The following is a 19,658-nucleotide window of genomic DNA, read 5'->3' on the forward strand; positions in this document are numbered from 1 at the left end:
CATTGTATCCCATGCATTAGCTGATGTCAAGCGATGGCCACCCGTGGTTCGGATTGGCCCCAGCAAGAAAAGTGTCGATCCGCGATCCAGCCTACCATAATAGAGATCAGCAGTCTGCGTTCAAACGGGCAGCAGACGGCATAGGCCTGCGTTCGTCGACAGCCAGTTGGGCAAAAGTGGAATGAGATTGAGACGCCAGTTCATTACGTAACATCCAGAAAGTACGGATGCATGGAAGTCATGGTTAGGTTCGCGTCAGCCGAATAAGAAGTGTTTTGGGGACAGCGTTAAAAACCTCGCGAAGCAATGCCAGAGCGATTACTTTTTAAAAGTAAATATTTCAGCAACAACACAAAGTACATTTTTTTATTTTTTTATATATGTTGAAAACATGTAATCGATTAACATTTTAGCTAATTTTAAAAATATTGATCACCATTGCCCACATGGCTTTTATTTCGCTCTTATATCGCCTTTTCTGCATACACATGAGATTTCATGATTTAATTATAGCACGAAGAAACGAAGCTTTAAAATCTTAATACAAGCAGTTCAATTACTCAATTGTGAACATAAAAGAGGAAACAAAAGATATTGAATCTCAAACCTGACACCAATTTCAATAAAACACATTTTACAAAAAATGTTTTGACTTCTATTTGGACTTAAAATGGCGTTAATTAGTGTTGCTATTTTAATGCAATATAGGGCATATAAATGAGTAATTAGGTACCCCCTAACGTTTCATGGTACCCCACAGTTTGTTCGCAATATTTTTCTAAACTACATGTTATACATTTTTCAAAACTTTTGACTATGATATCAGCAAATATAAAATGGATTTCTGTACAACAAAATACTGTTTTTAGAGTTTATAGATGTTCAAATTTATGTTTTCATGCGTATCCTCGACTTAAAAAGTTCCCGCACCTCTTCTGGCATCGAATGATCCATTCCTGTCGAACACATTAAAAGACGCGACGGTCTACAAGAAAATTCCTATTTCCAATTTTTCTTGTACGATATATTGTCACCACATTCGTATTACCTTAAGTAAATTGTAATTGGAGCGGTGGATACAAGAATTCAGTAAAATGTAAAAGCATGTACAAGGTACGGCTTGATTCACTGTTGATATTCACTATATTACCATACCCCATAAGCACGTAAATATGTCCTTCAAAACGTGTCTATTCCTGACACACTGGTACCGTAAAGTAACTTGGGAGTTTCTGTGTCCGTAACATTAAGAACAAAATGCTTTTCGTCTCTGATCCTAAAAGAACAACTTCCAAGGTTCACACACGTCGTTCCGATACCCGCAAACCTCCGTAAAGTTGTTGGCTGCCAGAAACATTGAAACCGGGGCATCCTTTGTGTACCTCGGCCACGTGTTGACGCCTGGGAGCTTCGGGACACTGCGTAAACAAATGACGCCATTAAAGAACATTCGATTCACCTGAAATATGTAATTATTCAAAGGCTGGATCTAATTGCTTTGTCGGTAGCGCTTTGGCTGATGTTTTGCTTTCCAGTGGTACCAACCACTGTATAAAAACAAAAACAAAAATTATAACAACGAGGAAAATATTTTAACGAGGCATTCTATTGTAGTTCTGATAAAAACGTTGATAAGCCGAGTTTGTTTCGTTGTTAGAACAGTACATTAAGCGTTAGCATTTTAGAAATATTCTTTTTTTGTCATTATTTGGGTAGGTTACTCGAAGTGTGAAAGGGTGCAGAGGGCGGTTGTCGTTTGTGTTTATGCGATATTTGAGTATCGTTTTATACAAGGGTAATCGTAAATTTCATTAGTGGAGTGTTTAAAACGGCATCTTTAAGTATCTGCTTTGTTAGTAGAGCTTACCTGCTCAATTACCTTTCGTGTAATATGTATAGGAATTATGCTGATTTATGCTTTAGCTTCAAACCAGAAAATTCGTAAATTAATACGTCGACGTACCCTCTTCTTGCGAATGACGTAAGCATTGTGACCATGGCCTCACTCATCAGCCTGTCTTCGTCGCTGTAGCCAGCATCACTGTCAAGAGGTAGAGCCAAAAAGAAAGCAACCTCTGTGTGGTGCGGAGCTCCCATCCATGACGGAAGTCCATACTTCTTCGATTTATGAGCGTAAACGTAAAAATATACGGGGCTCCCTCTTGCTGAGTGTTTTTCGGCAAGAAACTGTCCAGGGCAGTTGAATACTCTGTCCGATAAGTAGTCTATGTAAGCACGGCGCAATCCTTCTTTGTCTCCTGGAGGTACCCTGCCCATATACTCCGAAAGGAGACTGGTGTCGTCAGATTTCAACAAGGATAGCACCGACTTGCGAATCGCATGGTCAAATTTGTCCTGTGTGAGGTTTTCTAGGGATTCTTTCAAAAGTTCTGTGGTGGGAGAGAAGAGGATTGTCGAAGCTCCTTCGTCCGTCGTAACTCCCGTGAGGATCTCGACATCTTGAAAGAAGCCACGGTCTACGGCAAATGTTGGGTCTTTCGGGAAAAATGAGTCGTGGTACGTCGGGAGGAACGTTAATTCAACCGCGTCAGAGAGCTCCGGTGTGGCCAGGGCCAATTCGTCCGCCTTCTTTGACCGTAAGCACTGCAGAACTTCGTCGGGGTGGGACGCAAGATCTCTGTTCACTTTCGCACAACCAACCAGCTGAGCAACTTTGTTTCCCTTGGTGATACTTTCGTGGGCACTATCAAAGAAATCAATCGTGTACATAGAGCCGCTCATCATCACTGCTCTCTTGAAGAGCCCCTTGCTCATCGGAGATAAGACTTGACTGTGAACACTCATGCTTCCCGCACTTTCTCCGAAGATAGTGACCATGGAAGGATCTCCTCCAAAGGCTTTGATGTTGTCTCGTACCCACTTCAGTGCAAGATTCTGGTCCAAGAGTCCTTGATTACCAGGGGCGTCTGGGGAATAGGCGTTGAGGAAGCCCAGCATTCCTAAGCGATAGTTCATGGACACAACTACAAATCCTGTCTTGGCCGCCAGAACTGAACCGGTGTAGATATCGTATGACGCGCTACCACAAAAGAAACCACCCCCATGTATCCAGACAAGGACGTTGCTTTTCTGGGCGTTTTGGGGCATCCAGACATTTAAGTGTAGGCAGTCTTCTGTATATATGAGTGGTTTCTTCGTGTTCTTAAATAGGGGCTTCTGGGGACAAGCGCTGCCTCCAGTCGTCGCGTCGTAGGTTCCTTTCCAAGGTGATCGAGGTACTGGCTCTTTGAACCGTAAATGTCCAATCGGTGGTTCCGCGTACGGAATTCCAACGTACTCCTCGATTACATTCCCAAGGATTTTCAGCCGGTTTCCTCTCAGCTTTCCAAGCTTAGTTTGGCGTTCGACGTGGTCAGACTGACAGTGTGCTGCGGTCACAAGAAGCGCAATCCAGACTGCTTTCGTCATCTTCATAGTTCCTGAAAAAAAAAAACTGCTGGTTAAATTGGCATCAAAAGGCATAAAACGAGTACTGCTACTAATATGAGGCATAACGTTCTGATAAAAATGAGCCAATATAAAAAGCACGAAAATATGTTGTCAGTTTTTTCAAAATGGCGCCTAAAAATTACTGCTTCGCCGAGGGAGAACAGTGCTCTTTTAGTGGCAAATCGGATATTTTTGGTAAGAGAGAAGCACCTTTATATCTTTATTGATAACTCAAGTGTCTAGCATGCGTACAGTCCCGAAGCCGCCATTGAATACATGACTCTGCGAAATATCCTGGAATGTGGACACGAACCGTATCAGCGGAATTTAAAAAGTGGTTTTGTCATTGTGTTTACTACGAAATAGCATGTGGGTAGTGTTGTTTATTAGTGTTGTAATAACAGCATATTTTGGTTTTGCAATTCTAGCTTGTAAAATATTTCTAATATAACTAAGCACTGTTTTTCTTGACTTTTGTATTCTCGTTATTATATATAGTGTTATGAAAGTTGCACTGCAATTTTATTATCTATATATATATATATATATATATATATATATATATATATATATATATACGTATATATATATATATATATATATATATAAATAGAGAGAGAAAGAGAGAGAGAGAAAAAAAACGTAGCGCAGGATAACGAAAAGTTAGTACGTACGAATAATGTTTTAAAAACTTCAACAACCGTCTCAATTGCGTTTTCTGTCGTATATATATATATATATATATATATATATATATATATATATATATATATATAAAAGATGTGGAAGTCGGTTTAATAGTGATCTAATTAGCTAAGACGGTTTAATAAGCTTTTTCAAACTTCCTCCTTCAGGGGCATGTTGTCCTTCCAAAGTGATTCTTCCGACTCTCATCTTCCGACTGTCAATTAGAAATTTATGGTCCGTCGACAGTGGGCCAACGGACCATAGATTTCTGCTATTCTGAGCGAACCTGTGCTTTCAGCAATTTATGTTCATGTTATCAAGTATGGTACGTCAGAATATAAAAAATAACACGCAATTCTATTGTTTGTTTTGAGCGATGTTTTACGCAGATCAAATAATTTGCTACGCGTTGGAATACAGCTCCTCTCAGATCCTTCCACACACATCTGTAGCATCCCTCCACCAGCCCTGCGTAACGTGTTCTCTGCGTAAATCAGTGCGAGCTTACAGTACTGGTAACGACGTGCTTCAATCATCTAGGTGCGAATTAACACTGACCACCCTTTTATCTTATTTGTTTCCAAAGAGTCGCTTTTAGGAGAAGCAAAACACAAACAAGTTCATTGAAACTCGGCGCATGACGCCACATGTCCGTCAGGAAATAGCTCTAAGCGCACCAGGTACACAGGACATGGCAAGGTATCTTCTAGACATCCCTATGCAGGAAATGACATTGCTGCAATCGACGTTAAAACCGCCGAAAATCGAATCCCCGAAGTGTGCTGAGAAATACCGTTATCCATGCACACAGGAATGACTGCATTTCTTTTTACTTTCATTAATTTTATAAATAAAAAGAGCGCGAGAATTGCAGGGCGTGACCTGCCCCCCAGCGTATTGATTCCAAAATCACTTGATAAGAGCGCTAAAGAACGAATCACGAAGGAGGGATCAGAATATGCCACGCCACTCCCTGTGCTTCTTATTTAAAACTTTGGATTAGGCTAGTTGGTTCCGTATGATATGGAGGACTTAAAAGTGCAAAATTTCACGGATGAGGAAGAGAGACAAATGCAAGACGCACTGGAGCTAACTTTCAATTGATTTCTTCGAGGCAGTCAAACCAGCAGATACGCGTGAACGCTCTTACCTGTCTTGCCTATCCCTTGTGATGAAAGCTTTCACATAAACACGAACAACACGCGACAATGCTTCAAACATTCATGTCAGTTCAACAACGTGTCTACACAAAACCATCTAGAAAAAGATACTTACCTGTCATTCAGTACAATTGACGTCTGACTGACGCAGTTCTCACCTGAGGATTTTGTAAGATGCGTTTTGACTAGCTATTTCTCTTTCGGACTTGCTATTTGATCCGGCTAACCGCGAGTATAGGGTGTCAGCCTTACAAAAGTCTTTCTTGCAATATGTTCTTATTCGGTACGGTTGAACCTACCTTCGTCTTGAGAATCGATGGATCAACAAGAGTAGATGGGCATTGCTGTGGCTCCGGCAGCGAGAAATCGACTGTTGCAGAGCGAGGTAGGTAGAGGGGCCCTCGACGGCTAATCAGGACCTAGGAATGTTTATCCCGACAGGTCCTACGGAACCATGTTCGAGTATAAAAACGCCTCTCCTAACACCTCTCAGGTTTTCGTCCGCGTTATCTGGCTTTTCCACTTGTGCTAGAGAGGAGCGTCTGCCCCTGAAGATAATATGGCGAACTGGAGAGACAATACAGCCACCCATATCTTGTTTTTGTCCTTCACCACATAAAACACCCTAGTTTGTTTGTTTTTTTGCGTTGTAGCGTAGAAGTGTTACATACAAAATCGAAGTGCTCTTTGGACGCTAAAATCATCCTTCCTCTCAGTGCTCAGGAGTGGCAAGGGAGACATTGAGTGTGCCTTCTGACTTACAATATTTTTTTCAGATATTATTTACGGGGATCCTCCAACGAATTTCTTCGTGTTTGTAGAATTTTAAACCAATGCCAAATGGAACTGCAATATTGTTTGCGCAATACTGACGTTTCGTTTGACTTGATAGCACGGTCAAACTTTTCGGGTGGTGTCATTTACGAAAATGAAGTCTTCGAGTAAATTGGACGTTTCGATACATAGGATTCTGAGATTATTTTTGATTAGCACCTAAAAATAACAAAAACAGGTTGTTTACAAGCATTCATTTATGATATTGCTTTTTTTTTGCTGAGGTGACTTGTGCGGCTATCTTTATATTTTAAGCCCTCCTTCCCCCCCCTCCCCCCCCCCCCCCAGTCCATGTCTCACTATAAGTTTCTGCACGGCAAAATATTTTGTATAATGGCATTGTGTTTGATCTCGCGAATGAGAGAAATTGCTCACCACTAGGATGTTTTCACGTCCTTTTTTGGGCCTTTTATTTGCGGCTTGATGAATCGCCATTTTTTAGTTTATGTCAATAAATGCGCGCGCAAAGCTATGCCACCTACATGAACAGAGCAGCGAAAGAGGGCAGAGACGATATTACCTTCTTTGGTAGATTCTAGGCATTGCCGCTACGCCTCGTCGATTTACCTGGAAAGGAACAAGATGTTAAACAACTGAAAGTTTATGTTAGTCCGTCCATTCGTGGTGATAAAATTTTCGTCGACTCCACTCTTGTCAAATGTTAGAAGGAACGCTCTCGTTAGTGTTCCCAAACTCAGCGAAACTTCGTGAATATTAGCTTTCGAAATTAACGCTTGTTTTCCGCAGTGATATTATCCCGAGGCTTGGTCACGAAGTGGGAAAAGTTTACAGTTGTAGACAAAACGATGGGGGTAGACTTCTTTTTTCCACCCCCGTAAACTTTTTTTTTTCTTCCTGCCTGAGTCTTGGGTTTATTTATTTATTTTTATTTATTTATTTATTGTACCCTCAGGGCCCGAGGGCATTACAGAGGGGAGTGGGTTACAAAGTAAAATCACAAAAAAAACAAAATGACAACCTAAGAATAGAAACACGAACATAAGAAATTTTAACTTAGAAAAGTGGTTAAACAACGCTTAAACATGATGGCATCTGTTACAGACACAACTGACGATGGAAGGTGGTTCCACGTGATTGTTGTTTTGGGGATGAATGAATTATAAAAAGTAGTGGTTTTACAAACAGGTATACCGATTTTGTGTTGGTGATCGACGCGTGGCGAGACATATGAGGGAGGGGTTAGTAATTTTTGATGCAAGGAAGAATTGTGATGATAAATTTTATGAAACAGACAAAGACGGGATAACTCACGACGTGAAGAAAGGTTAGGTAGGTTTAAAAACGTTTTCATGGATGTTACGCTTGCACTACGGTGATAGTTAGTAAGAAGGTCACTATTGTAAACTTCCAGCAGCACCCCTTCACATCAGCTGTACTTTAGTTCGATATTTTTTGCTGTTTATTGCTCCGTTTTCCACACGGCTAAATTATGTTACAGTGCAAAATTTTTTTTTCAGCGTATTTTTATTACTATTGTATAGAAATGTCCATTGAAAGCCTTTTTTTCTACAATATTGTCTCTTCGAGTTTTTTTTTTGTTTTTTTATTCGCGTGCCTTATATTATTGTAATATGAACGGATTCAATAGTTTGGGATGACTCGCATCAAGTTGCTCATTGAAACCGTACCTTTAAAGTTACTGATGAACGATCTAATTCCATGAAATACTTAATTACCTAATTAGCGAACGCTAATAATTTTCCTTAAAGCGTTCTTTGCACACAGACAGCTACGGTATCAGCCTTACTCTGCGATGCTCAGTGTGCGCCGGAGCGATTAGGCCCGCATTTCTGAAAGGCACTTTATATGGTGAATGAAGTTATTATTATTATTATTATTGTTGTTGTTCTTGCCGTTGTTGTTGTTGTCGTCGCTCGCGTTATTGTTGTTTTTGCTGTTGTTGTTGAAAGTGCGGTTAAACTTACCAAGAAAACACGAAGGTGATCATATTTTTCTATCACCGACTCACACTGCTCCCACATCATATACTGACCGTCTGCAGAACCGACACGACTTGTGTTTCTTCTTGCGGGACGTTCCTATCACATTTTCTACGCAAAAACGGGCTTTCTTTCTGCCTTTGACGTACAGATGTGTGTGTCAGAAACATACTTCTCGCATGTGTACAGAAGGATTGCTTGCGGTACTTCCTGAAATTTACTGGTACGTTATCGATATATCTTCCTGGTTTCTGGTGTGAAAAAAAAATGAGGACTTGTACCTCAACGGAAGTACAAACTTGCCGAAGGTTTCGTGGGTGCATCTTCAGAACTACCTATTCGACGAGCCTGGTCCATATACCTGAGAACGACCTAAAACCTACAATTCTCTAGACGCGTTCAACTACTTCGTGAACGGCATGACATCGACGGTGGGCACCCACCTCTCCAGGCGCCGAAGATACGCGCCAAGCTTCCCGCAAAGGTCGTCGAGCCGGGTCTTGATTTTAGCAGACAAGCCTCCGAAAGTTCTCATTACGTTGCCTTTAGCGCGTCGCGGGTCTCTGTAAAGCACAATTTTCTAGTGTTTTGGCTTGCTTGCTATGATAATCAAGGTTTCTTTCGCAGATCACTGCGCACATTGCATTTGTACGTGCCGTAATGGCTCGTCGTTCTACGGGAAAGGTCCTTCGAGGCGCCGCATTTTCGCGTTTGTTGCATCGCCCCATCTCTCGGCAGCACATCGAAATATGCTAGCACCGTCTGCCAATGCCGTCGTCTTGCGGTCACCCAGGCTCGGCGGCGTCGGTGGGGTCTCTGCTCTAAAGATAGTCGAACGCACCTCACTTGTGACTTTTTGTTTGGTGCGGTAACCTAAAAACACGAGACTGGGACATTTCTTAAGAGTTGATCCCGCGAAATCGCTCGCTAACGAATCCAGAGTCGTTGCGCACACACACAAAAACACAAGGTAAACATAAGAGAATCGGAAGTGTCTCTCTCCCTCTGTCATGGCGACCAGAAGTGACGCGGATGCAGTGTATAGGAACGCAACTTCATATTGTCTTGGGCGTTCTTTCTTCCATAAAAGACAAAAAGCAGTTTCTAACGCACATGTGCTTACTTTTTTATGCATACCTATGTGCTTTGGAAACACTAAAGGGAATGTATAATCCGAGACGTGTTCCGCTGGCCTCCAGAGTATGCCCTATTTTAATACACTGCTCAAGTGCGGAACCTCGAATGAGTGAAACGTCCCTCGCAGAGAAAGGAACGTCTTTCCCCGCATTACAGTGTTTTTAGTAGCACTACATATTCTGTCAACTTCAATACAACTAAGACCTATCCGGTCTTAGTTGTTCTTAAGTCTGGTCAGACGACACGGATGCGCAATCTGCGTAACTGGTATATATTGTAGTAGGCTGGATTGAGGATCGGGAGCCCGTCGGTGGCACCACCGGTGGCCATTGTTTGACACCAGGCAATATACACGCAAGTCTAAGGGGAAAACACACAAAAGCAGGAATCCTGAAGCTTGTACGTGGTGCTCGCAGGCGAATATTTTAGGATGTGCTGCGATAATTATATCGGGTGTCTAGATATCGAATTAGTGTTTGTCGGGCGTTCGAATGTCAATTAAAAAAATCAAATGTGCCGGAGCATGACCGACTGTCCCGGCGTCGCTTCAGCAACGCCAGCGTCATGCTGGCGTTGCTCAATAAATTACGTGTTCAACAAATGAACGACACGCTCCGAGTTTCAGTTCGTCGCGGAAGCCCTCCCTGCACTTCAAAGCAAGAGCTCGTACCTAAATACTCTGTACAAGCGCTTAAAACGATGCAAATTTCCCCAGTAGAGGCCTTCTAACTTATCGTCTGCTAAGCTCTGACGACTTCGAGATCACGAACGACTCCAAATTGACTCTCATCAACCCTTGTCTCATTTAACCGCATCCCAGTTTAAGCCCAAGAGAGTCGCAGTTCTCGACCCTCAACCACGAAACATTTATTTAAAGAAGATTTGTGCCCAGAATATCATGTCATTCCAGGAAAACGCGACAAACGTTTCATCGGAGAGAACAACTTACTAAGGTAAGAAATTGCAGTTTTCCCTGTTTCTCCCACAGAGTCCCATGCATTAGCTGGTGTCAACCGACGGCCGCCGGTGGTTCCGCTTGATCCCAGCAAGACAAACCTCGATCCGCAATCCAGCCTAGTACAATAGAGATCAGCTGTCTGCGTTCCCAAACTCGGGAAGCAGACGACGAAAGTCTGCGTTCGTTGGCAGCCACATGAGCAGAAATGGAGAGAGAATAAGACGCCAGTATCATTATGTAAAATCCAGGGAGTACGGATGTGTGGAAGTCATGATAACATCCGCTTCAAGTGGATGAGAGTATTTTTGGGAGAGCGTTGAAAACCTTGCGAAGCAATTTCAGATAGATTCTTAAAAGAACAAAAACAAGAAATAATAGCAACAAGGCAAAGCACAACTTTATTTCTTCTTTTTGACATGCTGAGTACATGTAATGGATTAAACTTTTGGCTAATTTACGAAATTGCGGGCACCGTTCCCCAGATTGCTTTAATTTTGTACTTAATTTTACCGTTTCTGCATAAACTTGAAATTTCATGATTTAATAAAAATGCAATAAAACTAAGTATTAAAACTTTAACACAAGCATTTCAATGACAGTTCTAGAAAAAAAGTGTCAAAGCTAACACTCGACTCCAAGTTAAATTAATAAATTTCACAAAAGCTTTTTTAACTTTTATTTGGACTCAAAAATGGCGTTCCTTGGTGTTGCTCTTGTAGTCCGATATCGTACATAATGATAATTAGGTACCCCCCTAACGTTTCATAATACGCCACGGTTTGTCGCAATCTTTTTTTCCAAACTGCCATAAGGTTCTATAAAATTAAAAAAAAATATAAAATGTGATATAAGCAAACATAAAATTTATTTCTTCAAAACTAAATACACTTCCTTGAGCTTAGAAATGTTCAAATTGACGTTTTCATGCGTATCCTAGACACAAAAAAATATTAACGCGTGTTTTGTGGCATAGAATAACCCATTCGTGTTGAACACACAAAAATAAACAATAAATGACAAGATAATTCCTTTGTTTCATTTTTTTCTTTTGTATGAGATACTGTCATCGCATTCCTATTATAATCAAAAAAATGTAGGGAAGCAAGGATTCAAGAATTTAGTAGCTAGAAACATGTTAAAAATATGGCTTGATTCACTGTTAAGATTTATTATACAGCAAAACCACATAAGTACGTCAATATCTCATCAAAACGTATCTATTCTTGGCACACTGTTACCATAAGTAACGCCGGAGTTTCCGTGTCCGTAACATTAAGAACAAAATGGTATTCATCTCTGATCCTAAAAGACCTCCTTCCAAAGTTCACACACGTGGTTTCGATACGCGCGAACCTCCGTAAAGTTGCTGGCTGCCAGAAGCATTGAAACCGGTGCATCCTTTGTGTATCTCGGCCACGTGTCGACATCTGGGAGCTTCGGGACGCTGCGTAAACAAATGACGCCATTAAAGAATATTCCATTCACCTGAAATATGTAATTATTCAAAGGCTGGATCTAATTGCTTTGCCGGTAGCGCTTTGGCTGATGTTTTGCTTTACTAAGGTATCAACCGGTGTAAAAGGACACAAATTGTTACAACAAATAAGATATTTGAAGGAGATATTCCATTGTAATCCTGATAACAACTTTGTTAAGCCGATTTAGTTCCGCGGTTAAAATAATGCATTCCTCTAGAAACTTTCTTTTTAATTATCTGCGTAGGTTGCTCGGAGTGTAAAGAGGTACAAAGGGGGGTTCTCCTTTGTGTATATACGGTATATGCGGTAAATATGTGCTTTGTGAGCTTAAGAAAAGTCCTCCATTGTGTTTAGTACAAAAAGTAGAGTAAATTTCTTGCATCGTGCTGTAATCTAAAAGTCTAAAATTCGTAAATCAACATACCCTGTTTTTGCAAACGATGTAAGCATTGCGACCATGGCCTCACTGATCAGCCTGTCTTCGTCGCTATATCCAGCATCACTGTCAAGAGGTAGTGCCAGAAAGAAAGCAACCTCTGTGTGGTGAGGAGCACCCATCCACGACGGAAGTCCATCCTTCTTTGATTTATGAGCGTAAACGTAAAAATATACGGGGCTCCCTCTTGCTGAGTGTTTTTCGGCAAGAAACTGTCCAGGGCACTTGAATGCTCTGTCCGATAGGTAGTCTATGTAAGCACGCCGCAATCCTTCTTTGTCTCCTGGAGGTACCCTGTCCATATACTCCGAGAGGAGACTGGTGTCGTCAGAGTTGATCCAGGATAGCACCGACTTGCGAATCGCGTGGTCAAATTCGTCCTGTGCGAGGTCCTCTAGGGATTCGTTCAAGAGTTCTGGGATGGGAGGCATTACGATTGACAGAGCTCCTTCGTCCGTTGTCACTCCCGTGAGGACCTCGATGTCTTGAAAGAAGCCACGGTCAATGGCAACCGTCGGGACTTTCGGCAAATATTTGTCGTGATAAGTCGGGAGAAATGTGAGTGCAACCGGGTTTGAAACCTCGGTTGTGGCCAGGACCAATTCTTCCGCCTTCTTTGACCGTAAGCACTGCAGAACTTCGTCGGGATGTGACACAAGATCTCTGTTTGCTTCGGCACACCCTACCACCTGAGCAACCTTGTTTCCTCTGATGATACTTTCGTGGGTACCTTCGAAGAAATCCATCGTGTACATAGAACCACTCATCATCACTGCTCTTTTGAACAGCCCCTTGCCCATGGGCGATAACACGTGACTGTGAGCGCTCATGCCTCCCGCACTTTCTCCGAAGATAGTGACCATGGAAGGATCTCCCCCAAAGGCTTTGATGTTGTCTCGTACCCACTTCAGCGCGAGGTTCTGGTCCAAGAGTCCCTGGTTACCAGGCGCGTCCGGAGAGTTGGCGTTGAGGAAGCCAAGCATGCCTATGCGATAATTGATGGACACAACCACAAATCCCGTCTTGGCCGCCAGAACTGAACCGGTGTAGATCTCGTATGACGCGGTACCAAAATTGAAACCACCCCCGTGTATCCAGACAAGGACGTTGCTTTTCTGGGCGTTTTGGGGCATCCAGACATTGAGGTGAAGGCAGTCTTCTGTATATGTGAGTGGTTTCTTCTTGTTCTCAAATATGGGCTGCTGGGGACAAGCGCTGCCTCCAGTCGTTGCGTCGTAGGTTCCTTTCCAAGGTGATCGAGGTACCGGCTCTTTGAACCGTAAATCCCCAATCGGTGGTTCCGCGTACGGAATTCCGACGTACTCCTCGATCACGTTCCCTAGGATTTTCAGCCGGTTTCCTCTCAGCTTGCCAAGCTTAGTATTGCGTTCTACGTGGTCGGACTGACAGTATGCTGCGGTGAAAACAAGCGCAACCCAGACTGCTTTTGTGGTCTTCATTGTTCCTGAAACAATATTTAAACAAAAATATTTTAGTGAAAACATCAGCAAAAGGCATAAAAAGTGCACAAGTATTCTTATCAGGCATCACGTCCTGAGGAAAAGTTGCGGCTCCAATCCACGCTGTGAAAGTGGTTGGTCAGCGAAGCTGTGGTATCGCCTGCAACGGTCGCCTACTGCCCTATACGAAATGCCGCCGCCAGTCGCAGCCCGCTGCCGCTGACCGTATTGCCGTTTCTTTTCCCTTTGCCGCTCCTAGTATTCACGCTGCTTCTCAGGAGTCCTAACTACGCGTGGCATATTAATCGCGGTGCTGCAGCAACAATGAAATCAGTTGCTATACTCATCTTACGTTTAAGCGCAGCGGATGTTAGGAGCCATCGGAGCCAATCGGAGGCTGTGTGAGTGCCACGGGATTTTGGAGAGGGGGCACAGCAACGCGCGGAAAACGTATCACGAGCCACGTTCGCAGAACGGGATGGGCTAAGATAGCTCGTAGCATCCGCTCTATAGAAACAACTTAACTCTGACCGCCCTTTTACTTTGTTTGTGTTTAAAGAGTCGCCTTCAGAAGAAGCAGAAAGCAGACGACAAGTTCATTGAACCTCGGCTCATTGCCCGCCCGGTACGCGGGTCGTGGCGGCATCTCCAAGACATCACTATGCAGGAAATGGCATTGTGACAATAGACGCTATATAAGACCGCCGAAAAACGATTCATCGAGCACGAAGCATACGATAGGCAACGTCATACGTTTATTATGGAGCCAGTAACTCCTTACCTCATTGGAAAGTGCGAAAAGTATGTGTAGGCACACTGGGATAACAATATTTTTTTTTTGTATTTTATTTTATTTTGACTTTATTTACTGAGGGCCTGAAAACGGCAAGGCGGGACGTGCCCCCCCCCCCCCCCCCCCCGGACCGTCGTATATCCGCAGCCAATCATATTGCGGAATCATTTATAAAGAGCGTTCAAGAGCGAATCGCACAGGAAAGATCGGAGTACGCCACGCCCTGTGTGTCTTAATTTAAACTTTGGATTGGGCTAGTTCGTTCATTTTTACCTAGGGAAGTTAAAAATGCAGATAAAAAAAAGACGATTAAGAAACACACACAACAGTGTCCGGCGCTAACTTTCGACTGATTTAATTGAGGCAGTCAAACCAGCACACAGGCGGAATCATTCTTGCCTATCATGGCAACCTATTGTGATAAATGCTATAATATAAACACAAACAACATGCGGCATTGCTTCAAACATCCGTATCAGTTCAACACAGACTCTACACATACCCGTCTACTAAAAAAACTTCCTTGTCATTTAGTAAAATCGTAGGCGTACTTACGCTGTTTTCACATGAGGATTTTGTAAGATGCGCTTCGACTACTTCCCTTTCAGTCTCGGTATTTGATCCGACTGACCGTGAGTATAGCAGGCCGGCGTTGCGAACAGCTTTTTTCCCCTAATGTTCTCATTCGGTACGGTTGAACTTACCTTCGTCTTCTGCATCGATGGATCAACCCGACGGAATGCGCATTCCTGTAGTTCTGGCACCGGGACCTCGATTGTTGCAGAGCACGGGAGGTAGAAGGGCCCTCGACGCTAATCTGGGGCTAGGACGCTTTATCACGGGACATTCTATAGAACTGTCTTCGAACAGCAGACGCCTCTCCTACCACCTCTCGGGTTCTCGTCCGCGTTATCTGGTTTTGCCCCTTCTCCTAGAGACGAGTGTCTGCTATTAAAGATAATATGGCGAACTGGGGAGAAAATATTGCCAACAACATGTTGTTTTTTTTTGTCCTTCACCTCGCGAATCACCGAAGCCGGCGGGGCCACTCAAGGTCAAAGCCGACGCGCTTCAAAAATAAAACACCGAGAAAAGCACTCAGCAACGCAGATGCATCGTAGGGAAGCCGTGGAGCCGGCGGGGGCACCGCGCCTGCATAGTGGGGGAGCGTGATGTTACCGCTGGAGCGCCGTGAGAAAAAAAAAAAAGGTCTTGGCGCGCTGCCATGTAGGAATGCTTTCGTATTCCTAGACGCAAGCAGTCCTAAGTGTCTTTCTGAGCTTTTTTCTCGTAACTGTCTCCTGAAGTTTTTGTTGATCTTGCGCGTTTTGGCCATGGTGGTCAAAACTGCCGGCGCGGACGTGCACTCCGATAAGAGACCGAAACCTAGAAACACGCATAAATTAAGCAATTTCTCGGAACGCCGTACAATAATAAGCGTGCCTTATATTATTGAAATATGAATGAAATCAGTAGTTTTTGGACGACTCGCGTAAAGTTTCTTATTTAAACCGTACCTTTAAACTTAATTATGAATGATTTAATTCCAAGAAGTACATTATTACCCAATTATAATGAGCGCTAATAATTTTCCCTAATGGGTCCTTTGCCACAGACACCTGCGGTATCAACCTTTCGACTCTGCTACGCGTAGTTTTCGCAGGAGCGTTTTGGCCCACGTTTCTGAAACCCCCTGTAGATAGTGAATGATGCTATTAATGTTAACGGTATTATTGTGGTTGTTGTCGTTGTCGTTGTTGTTGTTGATGATGAAGATAATGATAATAAAAGTGCCACGGAACTCATCAGTAGAACACGAAGATATCGAAGAATGGTTTCTTATACCGATTAAAACTGCTCCATCATCCTACATTCTCCGTCTGCAAAACCGACATAGGTTGTTTTCTCTCCTTGCATGACGTTCGTATCAAATATGCTATGCAAAAATTGTCTGTCTAATTTTGACATAAACATGTGTATGTCACACAAGCATACTTCTCACATGTGTGCGCCGGTTCGAAGCGGGCAGCTTATCTTACTGCACGAGCTACCCACATGCAGATGTCGTTACCACGTCAGTACTTATCGGTCAATTTGCGTAATGACTTCAGTAATACAATGAAACGCGGTTCTCGCAATGAATTCGCGTTTTTATTTTAGATAACAGTAGATAAGAAAACACATCCTGTTCATTCATAGAATGGTTTACACATCGAAAAACAACGTGTATAAAGTGTGTCCCTCAGGTGCAGCGGAGAAAAACTTACCGGAAAAAAGCTCACCGGAGAAATGCTCACCCGAGAACAGCTCACCAGGAAAAAGCTCACCACAAAACTCTCTGATGCAGAGAAAAGCTCACCAGCCTTTGAACGGAAGCGGAGAAAGCTCACCGACGAATCTAAGAATCGAGCGTTCACTGAAGTGAAATACGCTCACTCGGGTGAAATACGCTCACTCGGGTGAAATGCGCTCACTCGGGTGAAACATGTTCACTCCTCTGAGGTATGTTGGGATGCGTTTAGCGCATGTGATCCTTCTGAACTTTGCTAGAAGAATTTATACTTTCAAGTATAAACATCGTCCTGCCCGACGAAAATAAAAGAATTATATTCCATAGAACGCAAATTGAAAAATAACAATGAAAAATGTAACATGTGTAGAGGGTAGCAGCATGAGGTTTTTCTCAATATCTATTAATGAAATGACCTTTAATGTAGTATACCGACACCGCACTGCAGGATCTTCACATTCGGCCATTTGTTTCAGAAGCCGTGGTTTTAATGCATACATAAGTTCGAACGGCGAAAAAATGCGGTAGTTTCTCTAGCCCAGCTACCTCAGAATTAGATATGGTAACACTCACGCGAAATGGATCCACATATAATCGGAACCAGATAGCAGCCAGGGGGAGGAATAAGAACCAAGAAAATTTAAATCGGGATTTTAGTCATGATTTAAGTCAAACTTTTTGCGCAGATAATAATCTTCAAAAACGCATTTATTTAATCTACTGTTCTGTTTGTTATTTTATGCTTTCTACGCGCACATGTTCTGTATTTATATTAAAGATTCATCGCACGTGCAATATTAATATCGGGCTGAACACAAGCAAAAATCTTCGGAGCAAATCGATGGGCTTAGCTTTGTTCTACCATCGACTTCGTTGGTCAGGTCAGTTACATCCCATCATTTTGCAATCAAATCAGAACGCGAAAGATGGAAACGAAAACTGGGAAAGTAATGACGTACTGGGAGAAAATGAGATCGCGAAAAAAAAGCATATACAGCGTTCTTGCTAACAATAAGACTAAGCTTTTTTAGTTCTGGTTTTTTATAAAGGAAAAACTTGCTAAAACGGTGATAATTCTTTTTTCCTTATTGTTTTCACTGACTGAAACTGAAATAAATATAATATATATAAAAATAAAATGAAATAAATATAACTAAAATTAAAAACAATTTGTATCCTTTTTTTTTGCTTAGGTTACAGCAGAGCGATTTAATGGGAAGTGTCTACGCTGCGTGACACTGTCAAGACAAAGGATAGGATTTTTTTTTTTTTTAGATTTTAGGTGGTTGCCATTAGAACTACTACTGCGGGGCACAAACTTGAGCGATGACAGTTTGGCTCTGGTCAACCCTTTCTCAAAGTAAAATGCGAAAAGTGACTTCGCGCTAACTGTGTTGCGCAGTGTACCATTGAAGTGAGAGGCCTACAAAACATTGGTATTATTACTGCTAATAAATGATAAGCGACCGCTTTACATCAATAGTTTATTGGACGTGAGCTTTTCTTCTCGTTTGTAAACAGCTGGTAAGCTTTTCTCCGGGCCCGCACAAAAGTGGATGAGCTTTTCTCCGCTGTGCTTATCTTCGGTAAGCTTTTCCCCGGTGAGATTTTTCACCGGGATTCGTCAGTCAGTACACCTGATGTGTACATCATTCGCTTCTCTTCATGTTTTGTGCACTATTTTATCGTGTGTGATTCCAGTGTGCGATTCCAATATGAGCCGATGAGAGCTCGCCGCGTCAAATAACCGTTAAAGGTTCGATGAAGACACTGCGTCTGCATTCAAGTGTTGTCAAATCACGAAAAGTACTTCAAGAAGCAAAAAATCTCCCCACACGCGCGGTAATGCAGGAGACTTATCACACTTATCATATTTAATTCGTATCATGCTTTAAAAAAACGAGACTTTAGTATGTGCCGTTTCGTTCCATTATAAAATAAGATAGAAAAAAATTGCTTCTGAGTTTTAGATATCTAATCAAATTTCAAATATCTAATGTTCGGCCTTTGCGACCAAGGAAATGGGCATTACATTTAAAATGCTCACCGTCCGACAAACCGAACGTCGCAGCTAATTCTACGCCGAAACAAATTGCAAACCTCTTCTTTAAAGTCGCAATTGTTTTTTATGTAAAAAAAGGGTAATGTAGCTTGTACTGTCCAATACATTGAAGCATCATGTTGCTAACGATTGTGCCGTAGCGTAATTGATGCCGCGGTACGACCGCTGGCGGGTCGTAGCTCTATCAGAAATCCTATGTGCACTCCACAAAAGCGGCACCAAAGATTCATATTTTCGCGCGTGCAGCCGCGCATGCGCACACCTTCTGGATAACGCGGCGGTGTCGACACCTGTCGCGATCGATACCACGCGTTTCAGGCCCGAGCCCCTCCGGTTCCAACACTACTCAAGTATTCTATTACACTGTAATATTACAGTCATGTCTCGTTAATATGGACGCCTCCGTTCCCCAGAAAAATCGTCCATAATGTGAATCGTCCATAATAACGAATCAAGGTCAAAAACACAAACATTAGGTAATAAATGTAAAAAAAAGCATTGTTTATTTCGCCAAAGACCGAGGAGATATGAGTTTGCACTGACGCTTTCGATCCCACTTTAGTGTCCAAAAAGCGCAACACTTCGGCCACTTGAAGTGCACGTTCTCCGTCCCCCTCCTGCTCAAGGTAGGCGATCGCGGTCTCCAAGCCACTCCGTCCCCCTCCTGCTTAAGGTAGGCGATCGCTGTCTCCAAGCCACGGCGAGCTTCACATCGAGTAACGGTTGGTCTCTCTTCTTCATCGGCTGTTTCTGTCGGCGCAAAGCTTTCGACAAGTTGATGGCCCTGTTGAGCGGATTCACCGACAAACTCCATGATCTGCTCGTCGCTCATAGGCTCCCAGCTGTTAGTCTCTTCGTCTATATCCAAGAATGCCGATGCCTCTTCATCTGGGTTTTTCTCCCCGAGTTGTCGAAGAGCTTCACGAAGGGCCGCGAGCGGAAGTTTATCCAT

The 19,658-nt window shown here is 42.8% G+C and overlaps 2 protein-coding genes across 3 annotated transcripts; both read right to left on the reverse strand.

The window, feature by feature from the left end:
- Positions 1–352: 352 nt before the first annotated feature.
- On the reverse strand, positions 353–5,672 carry LOC115318624 (acetylcholinesterase). Of its 2 annotated transcripts, none has more exons than XM_042289884.1 (3): positions 5,597–5,672; positions 1,964–3,440; positions 353–1,418 (listed from the first exon to the last, which is right to left on the reverse strand). In XM_042289884.1, exons 2-3 carry the CDS (start codon positions 3,433–3,435, stop codon positions 1,277–1,279), a joined length of 1,614 nt encoding a protein of 537 aa, XP_042145818.1. In that variant the 5' UTR covers positions 3,436–3,440; positions 5,597–5,672; the 3' UTR covers positions 353–1,276. The 2 variants fall into 2 exon arrangements, with proteins under 2 accessions (XP_042145818.1, XP_029834168.3); XM_029978308.4 differs by lacking the exon at positions 5,597–5,672 and adding an exon at positions 5,413–5,590.
- Positions 5,673–11,201: 5,529 nt separating this feature from the next.
- Positions 11,202–15,240, reverse strand: LOC115318623 (acetylcholinesterase). The gene is made up of 3 exons (XM_029978307.4): positions 15,059–15,240; positions 12,090–13,566; positions 11,202–11,631 (listed from the first exon to the last, which is right to left on the reverse strand). Exons 2-3 carry the CDS (start codon positions 13,559–13,561, stop codon positions 11,490–11,492), a joined length of 1,614 nt encoding a protein of 537 aa, XP_029834167.3. The 5' UTR covers positions 13,562–13,566; positions 15,059–15,240; the 3' UTR covers positions 11,202–11,489.
- Between the last annotated feature and the right edge of the window lie 4,418 nt (positions 15,241–19,658).

This window comes from Ixodes scapularis, unplaced genomic scaffold (assembly GCF_016920785.2).
Source record: "Ixodes scapularis isolate PalLabHiFi unplaced genomic scaffold, ASM1692078v2 PGA_scaffold13__105_contigs__length_92229423, whole genome shotgun sequence".
Classification (NCBI taxonomy): domain Eukaryota; kingdom Metazoa; phylum Arthropoda; class Arachnida; order Ixodida; family Ixodidae; genus Ixodes; species Ixodes scapularis.